Source organism: Stenella coeruleoalba (genome assembly GCF_951394435.1).
Source record: "Stenella coeruleoalba genome assembly, chromosome: 15".
Classification (NCBI taxonomy): Eukaryota; Metazoa; Chordata; class Mammalia; order Artiodactyla; family Delphinidae; genus Stenella; species Stenella coeruleoalba.
This window is the reverse complement of record NC_137161.1, coordinates 26,232,358-26,254,426: the sequence shown is the minus strand read 5'-3', so window position 1 is coordinate 26,254,426 and position 22,069 is coordinate 26,232,358. Positions and strand designations below refer to the sequence as shown.

The window sequence follows — 22,069 nt, the reverse complement described above, 5'->3', positions numbered from 1 at the left end:
AAAACTACTAGAGCTAATCAATGAATTTGGTAAAGTTGCAGGATACAAAATTAATACACAGAAATCTCTTGCATTCCTGTACACTAACAATGAAAGGGCAGAAAGAGAAATTAAGGAAACAATCCCATTTACCACTGCAACAAAAAGAATAAAATACCTAGGAATAAACCTACCTAAGGAGGCAAAAGACCTGTATGCAGAAAACTATAAGACACTCTTGAAAGAAATCAAAGAAGACACAAACAGATGGAAAGATATACCATGTTCTTGGATTGGAAAAATCAATACTGTGAAAACGACTCTACTACCCAAAGCAAACTACAGATTCAGTGCAATCCCTATCAAATTACCAATGTCATCTTTCACAGAATTAGTACAAAGCCCAGAGACAGGGGCTCCCCTGGTGGTGCTGCAGTTAAGAATCTGCCTGCCAATGCAGGGGACACGGGTTCGAGCCCTGGTCTGGGAAGATCCCACATGCCACGGAGCAACTAAGCCCGTGTGCCACAACTACTGAGCCTGCACTCTAGAGCCCACGAGCCACAACTACTGAGCCCACGTGCCACAACTACTGAAGCCCACGCGCCTAGAGCCTGTGTTCCGCAACAAGAGAAGCCACCACAATGAGAAGCCCACGCACCGCAACAAAGACTAGCCCCCACTCACCGCAACTAAAAGAAAGCCCGCACACAGCAATGAGGACTCAATGCAGCCAAAACTAAAAATTAATTAATTAAAAAAAAAGAAAGCCCAGAGATAAACCCACACACCTATAGTCACCTAATCTATGACAAAGGAAGCAAAAATATACAATGGAGAAAAGACAGCCTCTTCTGTCTTTATAAGTGGTGCTGGGAAAACTGGAGAGCTACATGTAAAAAAATGAAATTAGAACACTCCCTAACACCATACTCAAAAATAAACTCAAAATGGGTTAAAGACCTAAATGTAAGGCCAGACACTATCAAACTCTTAGAGGAAAACATAGGCAGAACACTCTTTGACATAAATCACAGCAACATCTTTTTTGAGCCACCTCCTAGAGTAATGAAAATTAAAACAAAAATAAACAAATGGGACCTAGTGAAACTTAAAAGCTTTTGCACAGCAAAGGAAACCAAAAACAAGACGAAAAGACAACCCTCAGAATGGGAGAAAATATTTGCAAACGAAGCAACTGACAAAGGATTAAACTCCAAAATATGCAAGTAGCTCAACATCAAAAAAGCAAACAACCCAATCAAAAAATGGGCAGAAGACCTAACAAACACATGAAAAGATGCTCAACATCACTAATTATTAGAGAAATGCAAATCAAAACTACAATGAGGTATCACCTCACACCGGTCAGAACAGCCATCATCAAAAAACCTACAAACAGGGCTTCCCTGGTGGCACAGTGGTTAAGAATCCACCTGCCAGTGCAGGGGACACAGGTTCCAGCCCTGGTCTGGGAAGATCCCACATGCCACAGAGCAACTAAGCCCATGCTCCGCAACAAGAGAAGCCACTGCAATGAGAAGCCCGCCCACCACAACGAAGAGTAGCCCCCGCTCGCTGCAACTAGAGAAAGCCTGCACATAGCAACGAAGACCCAATGCAGCCAAAAATTAATTAATTAACATTTATTTTAAAAAACCTACAAACAATAAATGCTGGAGAGGGTGTGGAGAAAAGGGAACCCTCATACACTGTTGGCAGGAATGTAAATTGATACAGCCACTATGGAGAACAGTATGGAGGCTCCTTAAAGAACTAAAAATAGAACTACTATATGACCCAACAATCCTACCACTGGGCATATACCCAGAGAAAACCATAATTCAGAAAAACACATGCATCCCAATATTCACTGAAGCACTATTTACAATAGCCAGGGCATGGAAGCAACCTAAATGTCCATCAACAGAGGAATGGATAAAGATGTGGTACATATATACAATGGAATATTACTCAGCCATAAAAAGGAATAAAAATGGATCATTTGTAGAGTCATGGATGGACCTAGAGAGTGTTATACAGAGTAAAGTAAGTCAGAAAGGGAAAAGCAAATATCGTATAATAACACATATATGTGGAATCTAGAAAAATGGTATAGATGATCTTATCTGCAAAGCAGAAATAGAGACACAGACGTAGAGAACAAACGTATGGATACCAAGGGGGAAAGGGGTGGGGTGGGAGGAATTGGGAGACTGGGATTGGCACATATACATTATTGATACTATGTATAAAATAGACAACTGATGGGGACATACAGTATAGCACAGGGAACTCTTACCTAATGCACTGTGGTAACCTAAATGGGAGGGAAGTCCAAAAGGGAGGGGATATCTGTATGTGTATGGCTGATTCATTTTGTTGTGCAGTGGAGGCTAACACAACATTGTAAAGCAACCATACTCCAATAAAAATTAATTAAAAAAAAAATCTACACGCAGACGTAGAGAATGGACTTGAGGACACGGGGAGTGGGAATGGTAAGCTGGGACGAAGTGAGAGAGTGGCATGGACATACATATCCCACTAGATAGCTAGTGGGAAGCAGCTGCATAGCACAGGGAGATCAGCTCGGTGCTTTGTGACCACCTAGAGGGGTGGGATAGGGAGGGTGGGAGGGAGGCACAAGAGGGAGGGGATATGGGGATATACGTGTATGTATAGCTGATTCACTTTGTTATAAAGCAGAAACTAACACACCATTTGTAAAGCAATTATACTGCAATAAAGATGTCAAAAAAAACTACAAATTTCCTCAATAGGGTTGACCATCAAAATTTTTAGAAACTGGAATAATCAAATAAAAATAAATTTAAAAAAATAAAAGGAAAAAAGTATTAAAAAATTAAAAGATCAGTTGGTGAATCAAAAAAGTTAAGAAGATTCGGGGGCTCCCCTCCCTGCACCTTGCAGGCCCTCCTCCATCCCTGTCTTCCCAGCTGGCTCCAACTTCTCTTGCACGCCCCTGCCGAGAGCAGCCCCCCCTTTATTTTGTGTTAAGGTCTCCCCAGGTCCTCGGGAGCAGAAGAGAAGCCCTTCCATGGGAAGGGACCTGGGTATGGTCATTCCCCCAAAATGAGATGGAGACAGCCCAAAAAAACTGTCTTAGGGGGTCTCAGGAGTGGGGCACGGCTAAGTTCCTGTACTAACAGGATCCCATGAGGGTTTGGACCCGGCGAAAGGAGAAGAAAGTAGAGTTGGAGCTAAAGTTAGTCTCCAAGAACACAGCACGAAACAAAACAGTGTGCTATCCCTGCGGGCCCGGAGCTCCTGGTGTCTCTGCTCAGGGGCCCTGTGCTGTCCCCCGTTGCTGAGGGGGACAGGGCACTGGAGCAGAGGGGGCAAAGAGAGCTCCGCCAAGCTAGAGGACAACCCTCCCTCTCTGGAGACAATCGGAGAGGCAAATTCAACAAGAAAGCCTGTCTCCTCAGCTGTTTGTAAAAAACCTTGCTTCTTCAGTTATTTTGTTTCTGAGCTATCACTTTAAAGAAAATAAAAACAAACATGTGAGATCTCGGCAGGTGGAGAAAGGCCTCACGACCAGAAACACCCCCTCTCCAGCACCCCCAAGCTGGCCGCCTAAAAACAAGTGGAGACAGGGGAGTTGGGTTCTGTGTGAGTCCAGTGACTGGAGCTCAGGAAGGTAGGCTTCTGGAAGGGACTCCGTTACTGCCCCTGCCTTAAGTGCATGCCCAGATATGCCAGCGTGGCAGAGTTCCTGGGGTTTGGGGAGCTCTTGTGCATTGGCAGGTGGCCCACCTGGGTTCACAGGCAGTTCTTGAGGTCCTTATAGACCTGCGAGCAGGCAACAAGGTCGCTGGCAACCTGGGTGAAACTCATGAGAAGGGCGATGACCAGACACAGGTAGGACACAGACCTTCAAAAGTCAGTAGCAGGTCGGGAGGTAGGACCAACACAGGGGTAAGAAGAGCAGTGTGATCACAAAGAATGCACTGCCCACTGCTTCATGTCCTTGACCTCACCCCATGCCATTCTGCTAGATGCCCAACAGTCCATTAGCCTGGCCTGTGGTCCTGAGGTCCTGGAATGTCCAAGTCTGGCTGACCAAATGCACCCACTTCCTCTTGGGTGACAAGACTCAGCTTGCCACAGACAGGTGTGGGGTCAGCATAAGTATGAAGCCTGGCATGCTGTGGCCTTGAAGGAGTAGGCCTCAAAGAGGCACTGGTCCTCCTAGTGATGACCTGTGGGTGCCCATGTAAAAAATGGGTGGTGGGGCTTCCCTGGTGGCGCAGTGGTTGAGAGTCCGCCTGTTGATGCAGGGGACGCGGGTTCGTGCCCCAGTCCAGGAAGATCCCACATGCTGCGGAGCGGCTGGGTCTGTGAGCCATGGCCACTGAGCCTGCGTGTCCGGAGCCTGTGTTCCGCAACGGGAGAGGCCACAACAGTGAGAGGCCCGCGTACCGCAAAAAAAAAAAAAAAATGGGTGGAAGGCCATGATCAAAGACAGGTCCAGGGCCATGAAGATGACGGTAGTACCTGTCCACAGCGCTGGGTGCTTGGGTAGACACTGTGGCATGTGACAGTCATGTGATGCATGGAGCCTACATGGAAACAGAAGAGCGTGGCCATGAAGGCCACAATCTCGGAGCTGAGTCCACTGAAGTCCAAAGGGGTCAGAGTACATGGAACAGAAAGCAGACAGCAGAGTGCCATGGCTGGCCTAAGCCCAGGTCCCCAGGAGGCAGAAAGGAGTCTTGTGTAGGGGCCAGGTCCCAGGGCAGGACTTAGCCAGACTGGAACCCATAGGGCCTAGGAGGGGCCTCTGTGGGCCACCTTGCTAGGCCTTGCCTGGCTCTGTGGGGCCTATCCCAGAGCAGGTAGTACTGCAGGGGGTTGGGCCACAGGTCCTCTTTAATAATCTGGGCAACCCTGTCGGCCTCCGGGAGGCTGTGCTTTGAGAACCAGCTGAAGAAGCTGTGGATGGTGTTCCGGTTCCTGTGTACCAGAGTTGGAGGTTCCTGGCCCCAGTGCCAGCAAATGCGACTTGCAATTGACACCACCCGGCCTAAGGATCTGCACTCATACTTCTTCACTATCACCTTGTTCCGGAAGTAGGGGTTGCTCCAAAAACTGAACTTGAACTTGCAGCCCGTCCTGGCGTGCCTGTGCTCCCTCACTTCCAAATTCATCAGGTAGCAGGGCATGTCTTCGCCTCGGGGGCTGATCATGGCTGACAGCTGCGGGTGGTTCAGGAAGGTGGTGACCCAGAAGCCAGGAATATTCTGGATGATGAAGCTCCTTCGGGCGAGGTGCAACCGGTGCATGCGCCCAAAGCTGCGCTCCAGCCGCAGGTAGGCCCTGCCTGCCTGGGCACTCACGGCCTCCAGCTCCCACTGGATGGCTTCCAGCGGGTCCACAACTGGGCCACCACAGTTCAGGGGCCCCGGGCCTTGCTGCGCCTCCGCTCCCACCTCCAGCTTCTCCCCCCGCACCAGCTTCTCGGCCACCTCCATCTCCTCTCCCACAGGCTGCTTCCCCACCTCCCGTTCCGCCTCCTCCATGAAGATGGCGCCCTCCCCAGTCGTCACTTCCTCTGCCTTCCCGCCGGCTCCAGCCCGAGCCTCCCACCCTTCTGCGCCACAGGTTTCTGGGCCCCCGTCCCCGAAAAGGCCGTTTTCTGGGCTCAGGCCAGTGGCCGCGGAGGCCGCTTCCCGGCCCCCCGGGGAAGGTAGGATGGTCCCTGGGCGGGCTGCGGGGTCGGGATACCCGCGTCCCCCAGCCTCTTGGGCCCCAGACGCGGTGACCGGGCGCGCGGCGGTTTCCAGGCCCCCCGCACCCTCGTCCGCCATCACCTGCGGGAGCCTCTGGCCTGGAGGGGCTCGGGGCGCGCGGGCGATACTGCGGGTTCAGCGAGAGGGGCGGCTGGATGGCTGGCAGCGACCCCAGCGGGACCGCGGGTAGTAGGCAGGGAGGCCCGATTTTCTCCTACGGGGCTCGCCCCGCCCCTTGCGCCCCGACGCTTTTACGGATGTGATTCGCAAGGGTTCCCCGGCTGTCTTGGGACTAGGCGCCTGGTGGAGTGGCAGGGGGCTGCCCGGTGGGGATGCGACTGCGGGCGCCCAGACAGAACTGGGAGTCGGCGGTGGAAATGGGGTGAAGAGCAGGGGTGTACCAAGCAGCGAGCAGCTCTGAGCAGGCGCCCAGGATCAGGCCCAACCCCAGAGCCACCACGCCAGGCAATTACTGTTCCCCGCATCTGCGGTGGACAGGTGGGAGTCGGCTGATGCCCACACTCGACTGTGGCTTTGGGGCAGCTTTCACAGGATAAATTACTCAGGCATATGCAGAGGACCCAAGAGGTATCCTTTGCAGAGGCTGACTAGACTGAAACTTGCATAGTAATTGTCAGGCACACAGAGGTGCTCAAAATATTTGTGGGGAAAGGCAGAAACAAGGTCTGAGTAGAAGGATCTAAGGGCGAGGGAAGATCCCAAATGCTGCCAACCAGGAAGCAAGTGGGCCTCTGCCTGGTTTCCCTGAACGAGCTGGATCTTCCTGGGCTGACAGGCTGAAGGGTGGACATGGCTTCACCTCGTCCTAGGCCTAGGGGCTACCCCTTTCTCTGCTCCAGACATTTCACAAATGTGAACTCTAGTCTGAAGTGCAGGGTCTGTGCACAGATAGTAAGAGCCTGGATGGACCAGCCCCCGCAGCCCTGATCCTGCAAGTGCACCTGCACTCCTGTGATCTCAGCTCCCAAACTTGTGGCCCATGGAGGTCAATACACCCAATACCCCACCCGCTCACCTGGAAGTCCTTGCCACCTCCTCCAGAAGGCCTTCAGCTTCCTCCCATCCAATGGAAAAGATAGCTTTGAGCCCCCAGACCCACTCCTGGGTATGCATCCCCTAGAGGGCAAGGTGGATTCTCTTGGGGCCCTAGCAGGGATCCAACCCACTGGGGTGGACAGTTAGTCAAGTAAACAGAAGGCCAAAGAGATGAACAGCCAGCCCACTGCCTTTGTACATAAAGCACCTGTTACACACATTAACACTTAACGTCCCATAAATTCTTGGGCTGGTCTCTGCAGTGATTTGCACTGCTTGGCTATGAACACTGGCTCCAGACCCCAGAAAGGCAAGCTCAGTCTGAGCCCTGGACAGGAGGATCTCAGTACAAAGGATGGGGCCCGGAATAGTGATGACTATCTTCACTGGAGACTGGCCAAGCAACATCAGGTGAAGCCATAATGGCCTTTCAAGAGCCTGTCTGAACCAAATGGGTAGGCACGAGTGTGGTCAAGGTTAGGTCCTAGCTCTGTCACTTACCAGCTGTGCGCCTTGGGCAATGGATGACATTTTTTTCTTGGACAACCAGCATCCATTCCTCATCCTAACAGTACCCCAAATTTCCTTTGAGAAACTACTCCAACCCTTGTCTCAGCCTTGTCATCACTGGCCTATAGTGACTGGTTTTGGGATGGCACACAATGCCATCATGGCCAATGAGACAGGAGACGCTTACGTGAATAAAGGACTCCTCTCTCCCAGAAAGGGTCCCTCTCCATTTGTGGTCAGCACTGTGCGAAAATGACTGGAATTATGGCAGCATTCTTCTACATAAAGGGACAAACCATTTTGAAGGGCTGGAGGATGAAGTCACAACTGCACAAGATAGGGCAAACACAGGAATGCTAAGGCCAACCATGTTTGAGCTGCTGGATCAATATTAACCTCAAGACTGCACTTCATCTGGCATTTTCAGTGACATGAAATTTCACCATTTAAGCCAATTTGGTTTTTCTGACTCTTGCACCCAAAAATATTAAGTGGTGGCATGATGCCACTTACCTCAAAGATCTTTAATATCAAAGTGCAAAGTTTGTAGGTGCTAATGTGAAAGGTTGTTACTGTCTGCCCTATACTCATCATCCCCTTGGATGCTAAAGATGTCTGGATTCCAGTTCTTCTTCAAGCTCTCTCCTACCCCTTCCCAATCAAACAGGTTCACAACTTCCAAACACATCATTCAGAAGTTTTTAATAAACAACTTCATTATAAAAACTTTTTTTGAAAATGTAATTCTGCAAAACATTGAAAAATCTACTTTAACAAAGATAGGCCCTGTGCATTTTCTAATGGCACTTATATTTTACAATTAAAAACCTTGTTTTATATAAAGCCAAAAATACTCCAAGAGGTTATTCACTGTGTTTACAAAGTGCTAGAAGGTTTTGTCTTGTATTTTTCTCTCTTTAAATAATCTGGCGTTCCGAAAGAGTGGCTCCAAAGCCTTGACCACTGGGAAGGAGGGAGGGAGGTGTATGAGAAGTGGTGTTTCAGGAGTGCTAGTGCCAAACAGTAGGAGGTGGAGAGGTGCACTATGGGGAGAACCCGCTAAGGAAGGAAGCTCACACCGGAAGAAACTGAACTGGAATGCTTCTTCCAAACCCCTCCATAGAGGCACTAGATTATGATGGTGGATCCTTCTCCTGTCACACCAGTACACCCCTTTCCCTCGCCACAGACCCTACTCTCCAGTGGTGAGGTTACAGCCAATTCCTTCCACAGCAGGTTCAGAGTTCCAGGAGAGGCCAGGGTGGGGTCCCAGAGGAATCTGGACTTTTCTGGCCAACACCTGCCTAAGGCAAAGTTTCTTATTACATAAATATCCTTGTTAAAAAGCAAAATATTGATCCTGTACAATATAAACTGTTAAAAAAAATCGTGCTTAAAAACAGCTCCTAGATAAAGAGGAGGTGGAGAGAGGGTGGAGAAAACAGCTACCAAAAAGAAGGGGGGTGGGGACTTAAAGGGCTACTAGGGGAAAGTTTAGGGCAGTGAGAGAATTTCAACTTAGGACAATATCTACGAGCAAAAGAAGTAATCACACCTGCTTCCCAGATTTCCATTAACAAAATGCCATTGTAAAAGGGTGAGGGAAAAAACCTCATTGTTATTCCTTTCCCTACCTCTCACATCTCTAAGATGTGCACAGATCCTCTGAGCTGACACAACTGGGCATGCTATCCCCTGGCCCCCAGGACTGCACTCAACCCTGACCAGCTACTGTGCAGAGGGGGAGTTGCCTGCCACTGTTCAAGGCAGCTCATGCTGACAGAGGTTGGAGGTGGTGGGGGAAGGGAACATCACCCCTTTTCCTGGTCCCCGTTTGGTCTCTGCCAACATGCCGTGGCTCCTGTCCTGGGCAGAAACCCCTAGGCTCTCATGGCCTCAGTAAGGGTACTGAAGTGGGTTTGGTACTGAGTAGGATAAAGCTATTCTTATCCTTTGAACAACCAGGCCAATATGGACTTTTTTCTTTTTTTAAATTTTGGGGAGGTTTAAGAAATGGCTGGGTGTCTATGGTCCAAAAAAAAAAAAAAAAGGTGAAGGCAAATGTTCCTCTGCACCAGCAAAGTTCACAGTGATAGGAAAATTCCTTGTGGGTGGGAAGGGCATTGAAGGAAGAAGAAAAGAGGAACAGGACGGAAGGAAGAAGTGAGGGGAGGAGGGGCAAGGCCCGTTACAAGGTTTTAAATAGTTGCTTTGCCTGTCCTATGAGTTTCCCAGCATCACTAATGGGGGAGAGTATTCAAGGAAGGGACAGGAAAGAGCAAAGAGGAGGCGACTCTTCTAACAGCCCAAGACTTTATATTCTGTGGCCAGAGGCCCATTTGCCTCTGTAAACGAAAGATGCAGGGAAGGTGGCAGGGAGGGGTGAGGGTTGCTGGGTCTAGTGATGAAGATCAGAGACGACAAGGAGAATGGCAGCAGAGTCCTGTTTGGATCCTCACATACCATTTCCTATACACGAGTCCCAATAACATGCACAGCATGCAGGAGGTGGCTGCGTACCAAGGGGACGCTTTTAAAAGTAAACCTTAATTAGTCCCTGGGACTCACTGAAACTAATTTTTAGAAGCAAATCACCTACTCTGATTCTAATCTTGCCAGACACCTTTATATCTGGTTTTGTCTTTTTTTTAAAAGGTATCCCAAACTAGCCTGCCTAAATTAAAACATGCTTATTCACTCCACATTGCTTCCAATCAAGGGCCAGGGAGCTACATTATAAGGCTTTCACCTCAAAGGAAGAGTACTGGCCTGGGCTGAAGCAGAAGCCTGGGTCTTGGACCTGCTCAGTTCCTGATGATAAACCAAAGTGATTTCTAGACAGAAGGGGGAGGGGGGGAGGACTGGGAAGAGGCTGAGGCAGTTCCTCGGTAGTTTGTCCTGAAACCCTAGTGGAGAAGCCAGTACGAGGCACCTGCTGAGAGAAGTGCCCAGAAACTGCTGGCTGCATCTGTAGGAGTTAACAGTAAAGAGGTAGGAGTGTGTTTCTGAATCAGAGTGGAAGTGTCTCAAGAGGGCCCCACACTGGTGGTCCCTGAGCTGCCTCCCTTCCACGAGTGGGAAGAGCGAAGCCCATGCAGAACTGAGATGAAGCAGGGATGGGGTTCAGCTGGGCAAGAGCTGTGCTATCTGTGGCAGGGAGCCCCACAAGTCAGAAGAGAAGAACTAATCATTTGTTGCAAGAAACTTGCTGAGTACTGGGGGCAAAAGTGAGAGGGGCCACAAAAGGAAGATGGAAGTTCTTTGATGGAGAGCAGAGAAGCCTAGGCACAGTGGGCCTGAGTCCACGGGACTGCAAAGTGGGAGAGAGGAGGAACACTGTAGAGAAGAAAAAAGTTTGGTATGGGAGGCAATGATGTACACCCAGAGATTAGGACTCAACTATCTGCCCAGTCCTAACTTTCTGAAAACTCTTCTTCCAACAATTCCACAACTTCCTGGAAAAGAGACAGGGGAGAGACAAATGAGGTCTCACCCTCTCCTTTGCTATCCACACCAGCCTAGAACCGGAGTCCCTCATTCCAAGACTAATGATAAAAGCTCATGACATTCAGGGTGGGGATTAGAGAATTGGGGCGGGAGGTGATGGAAGTGGGCATGCCTTTCATTTCTTCCCCTCTCCAGTTCAAAAGGAGGATGAGGGGGTCATGATGTACTTGGAGAAAAACAGAATTGCAGACCTGTGAGAAAACCGCTCCAATCTTCTTGCCTGTCTCCTGTGGACTCTGCCGACGAAGGCAGGAACAGACACAGTCATGGAAGATGGCAGAGACTGAAGCAGTCCAAAGTCAGTTTATTTCCCCACAGGGGAAAAATATGACCTCAAGTGAAGAGAAGTCAGTGAGACCCGACTCCGCCTTGTAAACAGGGCTCCAGTTAACACCAGGTACCAAATGGTTCCGGCTGGTGCCAACTGGAATGGACTGGTGGGAATGGATTCACGGTGTGTAAACAATGTTCACTGCAATCATTCTAAGGCTATACAGCTCAGCAAGGGAGGTGAAATGGTGTGTCTGAGGCGACTGTGTAAACGGTACCGTTGCTGGAAAACACTGAAAATGGAGGTGCTAGGACAGGAGGGATGGAGGTGATGGGAAGAACAGAGGCCCTCTCTCCTGCCTGTTGGTTGGAAGCAGGCAATGGACCCGCTGCAGCAGGGCCTGACCAACTGCTGTGGGGTCTGCAGGCTGGGACCAGAAGACAGGCTCCTTGGGCTATTTCTCTCGAGGTCATCCAAAGTAAAACCCTCTGTGTCTCCGAGACCTCTCCCTTCTCCAAAGAGAAGGAGGTTCTGATGCTTTGGAGAGGGAGAGGGCTAGGTGTGGCTCCCGATTCAGATTAAAAAAAAAAAAAGTAAAAATACCTGAAGTCCTATTGTATGAAATCTTTTCATGGGGTTGGGGCTCAAGGCTCCTCCTGGAACTGATCCTGGAGCCCAAGCCCCGAAACCAAGTGCTCCATACAGATACTGAAATTTTTCTTTTTGAACTCAGCTCTGAAAGCTCAGCTGCCTTCATGGGGGATGCATATGGGGTAGATACTGAGACTCCCTGACAGAGCCAAGACTGAGCTGAGGTCCTCCGTGGGGCTACTGGAATGCCTGGTGGAAACGAGGCAGGGTGGTGGTGCTCAGGCCAGAGGTGAAGACAGGAGGCAAGGAGTGCAGAGGCCCAAAGTTCAGCGGTCCCCCAGCTCCCGGGGAATCTTGAGGCTGAGCTTGCAAAGTGGTGAGCAGGGGCTGCGCCTCGGCCTGGGAGTAGCCCATGACCAGGCCTCCTGTGGCCCCGGGTGGGTTACATGGGGGCAGGTTGAGAGGAAGAAAGCCCAGTAAGTGGGAGAAGTCCACATTAGCAGCGCAGAGGGCCTCAGAGAGGTTGGCGGGGCTCTTGGTGAGCAGTGCTTCATCTAGGAGGGCCGCAGCTGCCGCCGGCTGAGGTGAGGCGGGCTGGGGTTCAGCGGATGAGAGAGAGAGGCTTCCAGGAAGCTCCGCCAGAAAACTATCCACCTCCACTTTGGGCAATTTGTCGGGCAAGTATGAGGTAGATCCAAGCTGGTATTTTGGAGGAAGCTGAGCTGGGGAAGAGATAGGTGAGGACTCCAGAGGGTAGCTCATACCCATGGGCAGCGTGTTGTGCACCAGGGAGTGTGGCACGCCCGCACTGGGCATGGTAGGGATGTGGGCACCATACATGCCCATGGGCAACATGCCAGGGAAGGCCTTGGCCCCCATCACGTCCCGAGAGGCCATGCACAGCACAGGGCTCAGCTCTTCCTTCACATTGACTGTGGAGCTGCAGCTGAGTAGGCCTAACATGTCCACTGGCTCTGTCTTGATCTTGAGCAGCTCTTGCGAGTGACTCTTCTTGACATGACGTGTCAGGTGGTCTTTGCGGCCAAATCGCTGGGCACAGTACTGGCACAGGAAGTCTTTCCGGCCTGTGTGGACCACCAGGTGCCGCCGCACATCCTTACGAGTATAGAACCGCCGGTCACAGTGGTCACAGGGGTGCTTCTTCTCCTTGGTGCCACCTGCTACCCGGCGTGAGTGGGCCTTCAGGTGCTCTAGCAGGGCCTGGGTACTCTCGAAGGTCTGCAGGCACACCTTGCAGCTGAGGTCACCACTGCTGGCGGCATGCATGGCCAGGTGGCGCCGGTAGCCCAGCTTTGTATTGTAATTCTTACCACACTCAGAACAGTGGAGGGCCTCTTTGTTGGGGTCATGGGTCTGCAGGTGGTTCCGCAGATGATCCTTGCGGTGAAACATCTTATCACAGTACATGCACTGGTGGGGTTTCTGGGCTGAGTGAGTGGCCATGTGCCTGGAGATAGGGATGGAGGACAGAGGAGAAAGAAATGAGATCACAAGAGCTGGCTAGACAACTGAGTTGTCCACTAACAGGCAACCAGACACAAAAACTATGGTACAGCCATGCAATGGAATGGAATACCACGCCAACTGTATTCTATAGATATCCCTGACCACCTGCAAAATCATGTACTGCTATTCTTTGCAGCACTGATTTTAGTGGCAAAAAATCAGGAACAATCTAAATGTCCATCAATAGGGAATTGATTAAGTTATTCTATGTCCATAAAATGACTCAACTTTTTTTTTTTTCTGGCCATGAGGCTTGTGGGATCTTCGTTCCCCGATCAGGGATCGAACCTGGGTCCTCAGCAGTGAAAGCACAGAGTCCTAACCACTGGACCACCAGAGAATTCCCAACTCAACTTTTTAAAATAATGGCAGCTTTATACATACCACAGGTAACAAGCTCCTAGATACACTTAAGTCAAAAAAACCCATGAGACAGAATAGTGCCTATGGAATGGTACTATACATATGAAAAGAGGGAAGATATATGTATGTTTGCTTGTATGAGCTTAAAATATTTCTGGAAGGCTACACAAGAAACTGACAACACTGGCTACCTATGGGGAGAAGAAATGGGCAGCTTTTATGGGTGTGATGGAGAATTTTCATTATATACCTTTTGAATTTTGAATGCATTTCCTTTGCAAAAAAAAGCGTATTTATAAAAATTTAAATGACACAATAAAGGGAAAATGAAATGTATCTAAACTTCCTGATCTGGAACAATATCCGAAGATATAGGGAGCCAAGTCAAAAAAGGAAGTTCAGTATAGTGTGTATAATACAATCCCCTGTGAAAATAAAGAAGGAAGGGAATACACGTTTGAATGTCTCAACAAGGACATACAAGCAACTGCCTTTGGGGAGGAGAACAGTGGCTTTGAGTGTGACAATTCATTTTTCACTGCATGTCCATTGGTACCATTTAAATTGTTTGCCACACAAAGCAGCAACATTTAATTTTAGCATATGTGCTGCCGAAGCGAGCACAGCAGCAACATTTAAAAACTTTTTTTTAGTGATCTGGCACCTCAGTGTCCCTTGGTTTGCTCCTGCTCCTTTCTGTCTGGAAAGCAGCTCAGAATCCAGGAACTGCAATCCAGAGCTCCACAGTACATTCAGAATCAACTCAGCAAGACTTTGGAGTCCCATGGTTTGCAAGCCCTGTGTGAGATGTGTGATTAACGTTGTTCTCCCTAAGAGGCTGAAGCACAGGGCAGCCCCACCCACCAGTCAGTAAGTGGCAGAGGCTGCATTTAAACACAGACCTTCTTGAGACCCAGGTTCACTTAGGTATGCCACTGCTGTCTCTAGCACAGCACCCAGTGATTCTTATCAATCGTACCCATTACCCTCATGCTATGTGTGAATGCTCACACCTATGAGGGTTACTATTAACCTCCTGTGACACAACTGGCATGAAAACGTATGAGAGGGAGATGCTGAGTGATCCACAGTCTATTTCCCTCATTTTGAAGGTGAGGAAACAAAGGCCCAGAGAGGTTTAGTAATTCACCTAAAATACAGTGACTAAGGGTGGAGTCAAGGCTCCTGTCTCCTGGCCCAGGACCTTTCCTGTAGCCTCCCACTGACACTCAGACTGTCACTAAGAAAGTCTAAGAGGACAGCCCCAACTGGAATTCACCTAAGACAGAGGAGCACACAGAATCAAAGCATTCCTGAGGACAACAGAACTGTCATGAGGGCAATCCTGGCCACACGCTACCCTGTTACCTGTTTTAGTTCCTTCCTATCAACTGTTTTCCAGACAAGGAACTGAGGCTTTCTGTGGTCATCTTGTCCTTGTATTTACTCATTTACTGTCTGTCCCTGCTACTAGACAGTAAACTCAAGGAGGGCCAGCACCCCCATCTGTCTGGCTCACTATTCTGTCCGTATCACTGAACACTGTGCCTGGTATGTGGCAGGAGATCAATAAATAATAGTCAAGAGATGAATGACTGTGCATCAGGGAAGTCTACATTATTGGTAAAGGGCATGTTCATGGTCCTCTGACGGAAAGGCAAGGATAAAATCAAAATTATGTCCGAGCGGGCCCCCCTCCCTTCAAAGCTGCTCTGTCATTATCTGCTTTACACCAGGGCTTTCACATTCCATTTCACTTTAAGTAGGGGTTCTTGGGCTTAGAAGTTTCAGGAAATCTTCCAACCCAGAGGACACCAGGGACTCTACAGAGACATAAGTAATCATCTGAGTGGCATACTAGTTCAGTAGAAGAGGCACTGCAGGACCTAAGAAGCTATAGACCTTGGGTAAGTTACTTCTCCACTCTGAGCCTGCACTTTAAAATTTACAGATTGGACCTGAGGGTCTCCTTTTCCTTCTTAACTTCTAAAACTGATTCCTAATTTGGGGCTAATATTCTGACCATTACCCGACACAGGTGGGGATAGTAGCACAGGCGTACCTCAGAGATATTGCAGGTTTGGTTCCAGACCACTGCGATAAAGTGAACATCACAATAATAGGAGTCACATGAATTTTTTGGTTTCCTAGTGCATATAAAAGTTATGTTTACACTATACTGTGGTCTATTAAGTGTGCAATAGCATTATGTCTAAAAAACCAATGTATATACTTAATTAAAAAATACTTTATTGCTAAAAAATGCTAGCTATCATCTGAGCCTTCAGCAAACTATAATCTTTTTTTGTGAGAATTACCAAAACATGACACAGAGACATGAAGTGAGCAAATGCTGTTGGAAAACTGGTCCAACTTTCTTGACTGAGAGTTGCCACAAACCTTCAATTTGTAAAAATCGCAGTATCTGAGAAGTACAATAAAGTGAAGTGCAATACAATGAGGTATACCTGTATTGAAAAAAAAATTCTATCTAGTTTGTTCGTGGCTACCTGATATTGTACCCATCAGATTCTAGTGTTTGAATAAAAAATACCACCATTATTTTTCAGTGAGTGACCTCAAATGGCTGACGTTCAGGGTACACTTATGGGACAAATTAACCTCTACTCTTCTGCCACAGATAAAGTCCCACACTCAGTGGAGTCTCTCTGGCTTTATCCTCTGGAAACCTCAGGGCAGGAAGAAGTATGGGAGTATCACCTACCTATACAGCTTGTACTTGGAGGCAAACGCCTTGCCACAGTGCAGCTGAGGGCAGCTATACGGTCTCTGCTCTGGATGGGGGAGGCTCTGAGGCCTCAGCTTCTCCCCATTTGAGAAGGGTGTCCCCGAGATTTCACATTGGCACTTCACTTGACTCTCCGCCTCCCGGCCCCGAGGCCTGGGAACTAGTTTCCAGCCCACTTCCTCCTCCTGCTTTGCATCTTGAATCCAGGGGGGTACGCTGGTGAAAAATGTGGTCATGGCAAGGCTAATGGCGAAGGGCCATGTTATTGAGAAAGCCTCCCCATCAGCTCCACAGGGCTCTGTGCTCTGTCACAGCCTCCAACGCAGCCTTCAGAAAACAATCTCTTCACCTGAAACATCAGAACACCTGGTGTTAGGGAGCCCAATACCATGAAAACATGGGCTCTGGAGGCAGAGAGATCCCCGTTCCATCCCAGCCCTTCCACTTAGAAGCCATGTGACTTTCAGCCAATTACTTACTTCCCTGAGCTGTTCCCTCATTTACAAAATGGGCTTAATAATCTCCTACATCATAAGGATCTTTTGACGATTAAATGAGATAATAAATACAAAGCATTCAGCAGAAGGCTGGGCACCTAGTGCTTAGTGGTAACTATTATTACAAGTACCACCTAGGCTAATAGGAAAACAGGATAATCAGAGGAAGTAAAAGCCCTAAACTCCAGACTTTCCCTTCTAGCTTCACTTTTACATCCTTTCCACTAAATTTAGAAATAGCAGCACCTCCTCCTCCTCTTCACCCTACCTCCTCCTCACTTTCTACAATTCTCCTCATAGAGGTGCTAAGGAGCAATAAAATGCCCAAAAGGCATCAGAGGAGAAAGAAGAAGCCATTACTTAGGAAATTTACACCCTGGAGAGTCAGCCCCTGCGCCAGATGTGTTCCTTAGCAGATGTGTTTCTTAGCAGCATATCAACATCAAGAGGTTCTGTCTGAGGAAGGCAACAGCAAACTCAGCATTTCCACTAAACCAGTACTGGTCCTGTCCCGCCCTCAACCACCACTCTGGGTCTCTTGGTCTCAGGGCCCAAACCATACTTCTTTAGCAAAGTCCGCTGAACACGCAAGGTGTTGAGTGGTGCTGAGGGTCCCAAAGACCCTCATAGAACACGTGCATGTCTCCATTATGAGCAAGTAACACATTTGCATTAGAACTTAGACGCCATCACCAAACTCTGATTCTTTGAGAGTTCAGATCACATCTCTTTCATCTCCACACACCTAGCACCTAGAAAAGGACTTTCAACTTTCTTTTAGATGAGTAAATCAGTCATTGAATGCAAGTGGATTCTTATTGGCTAACATGCTCAGGAAGTTCTGGTTTAAACTGAGTTCCAAAGTGGGGAGCCAATATCTTGAAGTCTGATGCTTTCTACTGGGTTGTGGAGTGGGGCGGGGGAGCAAAGGTGACACAACTTCTTTCCTGACACAACTTCTTTCCTGACTCAACTCAGAGGAAGAGAGAAAGGGCATTACCATACTGATTCTCAAAAGGGGGACAACAGAGCCACATTCACACTCACAAGCTCATCACACGAGATTACCAACCCCAATGCAACTTGCTATAACAGGGGGATTTCCTTTGAAGAGGTCATGCCAAAATTTGGTCATGAGGCTTTTCCATGTGAAGGGAGCAAAAGGGGTATCTGGGGATTGTCCATGAGAATCTGGGGAGGGCTCCAATTGCACAAACTAGCTGTGGGCCAAAGAATGCTTGCTCAGCTCATTAGCACCTGCTGCTTACAGTGACCATTCAACCAACAGGCTGGCCGTGAACGAGATGATGGGATCAGCGGGTTTATGCCCGAGAGAGCTTTGCTCATCATTAACATAAGCTACGTCCTGTTCAGGAACCATTCCTCTTGTTGAAGAAACACTGCAATGTAATATGATAAACATCTCCCTATCACGAGTGGAGATTTGCCTAGAAAGATCTGCACAAAGGTGGCTGCATTTTGCGTGAGTCACGTGTTAGCACTAAAAACTAGTCCCACTTGAGCCTTCGAGTCATCATGGCATATTTGCCTGCTTCACGATAAACCTCAAAGGCCTCTGATGTCTGGCTTTCATCGTTTAAGTCCCCTCCTTCTTCCAAAGGGTGGAATTACCTGTTTATAATACCAGTGATTACTAGGCAGCTTGGAATTGGGTAGTGAGTGAGCACGAATTTGAACATCTAGTTTGAAGGGAATTTCCCCCACCTTCAAAGTCAAATTCTGCCCCACCCCCCGTCAATATGTGAAATCATGCACCTCAGCCTCTGGAAAGTTGGGAATGGCAGCCAGAGGGAAGCAAGTCACATCACTTTGGCTGATGTGAGAGAGGAGCCTAGCTTTGGAAATTCCACGCAAACTCAGAAAGAGAACAGTATGTCCCCCACCTCCCACACGTCCACCTCATCTGTTCTCCCGAACAAGCACAAACAAGACACAGCAGTTTAGTATGCTGCTGCTGGAAGAGTAATGGGCTTCTAGGAAACAGGCTGATGGTGGCTAAGAAGAGCTCTCAAGGTTGTACTGATAGAATCAAAGAAGGAAGGCAGCAGCCATGTGCTTGCCTTGATTTGCACTTAATGGGGCTATGGCTTTAGTGTTACCTTAGGAACCCTTCTGGAAATCTAGTTTTTCTCCCTCTGTCCCTTGTCTGCAAAATCCTTTCATCCAGGAAGATTCCTGGGCCTCTCCCACATTATCCGAAGGCCTATTCCTTCAGACATCTTCCTCTGCAAAACTGAAAAAATTCTGCTTCTCTTTCAAAGCTGCTCTTCTGGTCTCATACTCTAACCTTAACAACTACAGAAGCTGACAGAACCTGTTCCCATAAAACAAACACAATCAATCCCTCCCAGTTACTGGTGTAACTCGGTATATTTTCATCCTAAGATTCCTTCTGGAGTCTGATATGAAGAGGGAGGTATTGTGGAAAGAACCTTGGACTTGCTATCAGAAGACTGCCACTTACTGGCTGTGAAACCATGGGCAGGTTACGTAGTTTCTCTGAACCTCAGTTTCCTCAATTTCTAAAATAGACATTTGTTCTCCTTACCTATAAAATCCTCATGGAAGATTCAGTGAAACTCTTGAAATGTCTGACATAAAGCGTGTAAATACAAACAGTGCTGTCTCTGAGGTCTAAACTGTGTCTCCCTCTTTTCCGCACGGGGCCTGAATAGTACTACTTTTTTTTCCTCCCTAGATGAGTCTTCTCAGGCCTCAGAGTGAGTTTCCTTCCCTTCCCAACATCTCCCCAGAATGCAGCCTTCCCCTTTTCCCTCACAATTAACCCTCAGCACATCCCCCGGAGCCAGTCCCCCTTACTTTATCTTCCTCCAGCACCATATCCTGGGCCAGAGTTCCCTCACTGTAGGAATCTCCTCTGTTATTAAGGCCCCATACCCCAAATACAAATGCTTGCTAAAAACTCTGTATGGCCCTCTTTGGAAGCCTTTAAAAGAGACAAATCGCTTCCTCGTCTGTCTGTCCTCTGTTGTGTGCCACGATGCCTGCTGCCCTCTGATGAAACTATAGTTTTTATGGTGTTACATCATCTCTATAGAGACTGCGTTCTTTCTCCATTATTAGCCTGTTTCCTCATCTGTAAAACTAAAAATACTTACCTCACAGGCTTGTTGTAAGGATTATTTTAGTCAGGTATGCAAAGGACTCAGCACAGGGCTTGGCTTGCTCTAAGTACCCAACAAAAGGCAGCTATTATCTTTGCCTTTGTATAGAGTTGCATGTTCCCACCTTCTGCTGCCACAGTTGAATTCTCTCAAACCTCCCCCCAAAACTGTTGAGAAATAGCGCCCCTGCACCAAGGAAAGGGTTAATCTGTAAGTGTTCTTAACTAGAGAGACCCACAGAGGATTAACAGCTCCACTTCAGTGACTACCCTAAAATAGCTTTTATCCCTGCTGCCCAAGAGCTACTTGGGGATCTGAAGAACTCAATTCAACACCTGCCGAGGAGGAAACACACCCAGGAACTTTCCTTGCAGTGGACACAATCTTCCCTTAAGCAGAACCCAAAATAGCAACTGGGAAATTATAAATAGACTTAGAGATAAAAAACAGGTCCTGACCTGGGCATCAGAAACAAATCCAAAAGACACACTGACTGACTGGAGAACAGTGAGAAGGAAAGGGGGAAATGGGTATAGCTGCCCCCCGCCACCAAAACACACACACAAACACACATACACTCCAGAGTGGGGGGTAGAATTAAATTACAGGGAGGCTGGAGCGTCTCAATGACTTGCATCATTCCAGGAGACATCAAACAGGATTAACAGGGGCTGCTAGTTCTTCTATCGGTGTAGATGGACCCTTTTTGGAGTCCTTTTGATTCATGATTTCCTGATTCCCGCTGCCTCCCACTCCTAAGGAGGCCTTGAGCAAATGGCTGCAATTCACAACAGCCCCATCTTCACCAAGAGGAAACCTGATTAGACACCCCCCCCCCCCAATCCCGTGGCCTCACCTTGGGCGGTAGGGTTAGCAACCCCAGGCGAGACTCTTTCAGAGTCCCAGGCAGACAGGTGGGAAAACACACAGGCCAGGTCACAGGAACACTTGCTGGTGAAAGTACCAACTCCCCACACCCGACGTCCCCTTATCTTTCACCTTACAAGTCCCTTTCCCCCACCGAGATGGGGCCAGGACAGGATTTGCAGGGGATAGCCTGTCTTCTGGTTCGTTTCTAGACCACCATACTGCATGGGGGGAAAGGTTAAACGCCCCTGGGCTGGGAGGGCTGGGGGTAGACGGCTGCCGGACCAGGGACAGAAATTCAGGAAGAAGTCTGGAGGTCTCAGGAATGGAAAGGAGGGAGGAGCAAGTTATCTCGATCCCTAAGAGACCCCCACTCCACCCTCCGCAAAGAAAGAGAGACGGTGGGGGGTGGGGGATGGATTACATGGGATGGAGGGTTAAAGGGGCTGAAGATAAAAGCGAATTCCCTGAATTTCAAGAGTCTCAAAATGGTACCGGGTGGAAACTGTCTAGAGTTTGGGAGTACGATCGCCGAGGAGGGAACTATAGGTAGAAATTATTTGGGTTCCCCAGAACCAAATAATTGGGGGAAGCCTCAAAAGGGGTTATGTGGTTCTGGGAAATGAAACAGAGGAGAAAGAGCGAACTATTTGGAGCAGGAAAGGGGGTTATGTGGGTCCGGGTAGGCGTGTCTGAGAGGAGAGAGCAGGTGCAGCTTATCTGCGTCCCCCAGACCCGGGTCCCTGGTAAGGTCAGCAGCGCGTTATCTGTGTTTCCAGGGAGCCTGCGGGGTCGGAGTGGGGACCCCCCCCCCAGGGTTGAGGCTCCAGGTCTCGGAAGGGAGGGGGCCAACGGGGTTTCTTCAGGTCCCCCAGACCCAGGTATCGGGTCCGGGGAAAGTTTTCGTCACCCTGGGGCCTATCTGGCCCGGGCTGGCGCAGAGGGGGCCTCGGGTCGGGGGTGTGGGCGACCGTGCTGAGGGGCCAGAGATGAGGGGCGCTGCCACTCCGGGCGCCGGGCGCGCGGGTGCAGCGAGACTGCCTCCCGCCCCGCTCCCCGCCGTCCCCCGGGGCCCTCGCCCACACTCACCGCGCTCCGGGCCCCGCGCTGCGGGCCGGGCCGCGCTCGGGCTCCGCCAGGCCCGCTCAGGCCCCGGTAGTGGCGGCGGTCGGGCCATTGTGCGGTGCATTCTGGGAGCCGCACGAGCGGGCGTTCTGCCCGTGGAGGGGGCGGTGCCGCGGGGTCTCTAT

General features: G+C 49.2%; 2 protein-coding genes across 3 annotated transcripts; both read right to left on the bottom strand.

Annotated features, from left to right (window-relative positions):
* Positions 1 to 1,684: 1,684 nt before the first annotated feature.
* LOC307198244 (putative testis-specific Y-encoded-like protein 3) lies at positions 1,685 to 5,827 on the bottom strand. Its single transcript, XM_079945013.1, has one exon. The coding sequence runs from the start codon at positions 5,811 to 5,813 to the stop codon at positions 4,749 to 4,751; it is 1,065 nt and encodes a 354-aa protein (XP_079801139.1). The 5' UTR covers positions 5,814 to 5,827; the 3' UTR covers positions 1,685 to 4,748.
* Positions 5,828 to 11,902: 6,075 nt separating this feature from the next.
* Positions 11,903 to 22,033, bottom strand: PLAGL2 (PLAG1 like zinc finger 2). Of its 2 annotated transcripts, XM_079945010.1 has the most exons (3): positions 21,909 to 22,033; positions 16,286 to 16,658; positions 11,903 to 13,138 (listed from the first exon to the last, which is right to left on the bottom strand). In XM_079945010.1, the coding sequence occupies exons 2-3, from the start codon at positions 16,543 to 16,545 to the stop codon at positions 11,908 to 11,910; spliced, it is 1,491 nt and encodes a 496-aa protein (XP_079801136.1). In that variant the 5' UTR covers positions 16,546 to 16,658; positions 21,909 to 22,033; the 3' UTR covers positions 11,903 to 11,907. The 2 variants fall into 2 exon arrangements, with proteins under 2 accessions (XP_079801136.1, XP_079801137.1); XM_079945011.1 differs by lacking the exon at positions 16,286 to 16,658 and having other exon boundaries at positions 21,909 to 22,021.
* Positions 22,034 to 22,069: the final 36 nt, after the last annotated feature.

Excerpts from the sequence above, each read along its gene's own strand:
- PLAGL2 (XM_079945010.1), bottom strand. The coding sequence starts at position 16,545 with ATGACCACATTTTTCACCAGCGTACCCCCCTGGATTCAAGATGCAAAG. Across the intron at positions 13,139-16,285 it reads TCCAAGTACAAGCTGTATAG|GCACATGGCCACTCACTCAG; the intron begins GTAGGTGATACT and ends CCCTATCTCCAG.
- LOC307198244 (XM_079945013.1), bottom strand. The coding sequence starts at position 5,813 with ATGGCGGACGAGGGTGCGGGGGGCCTGGAAACCGCCGCGCGCCCGGTC.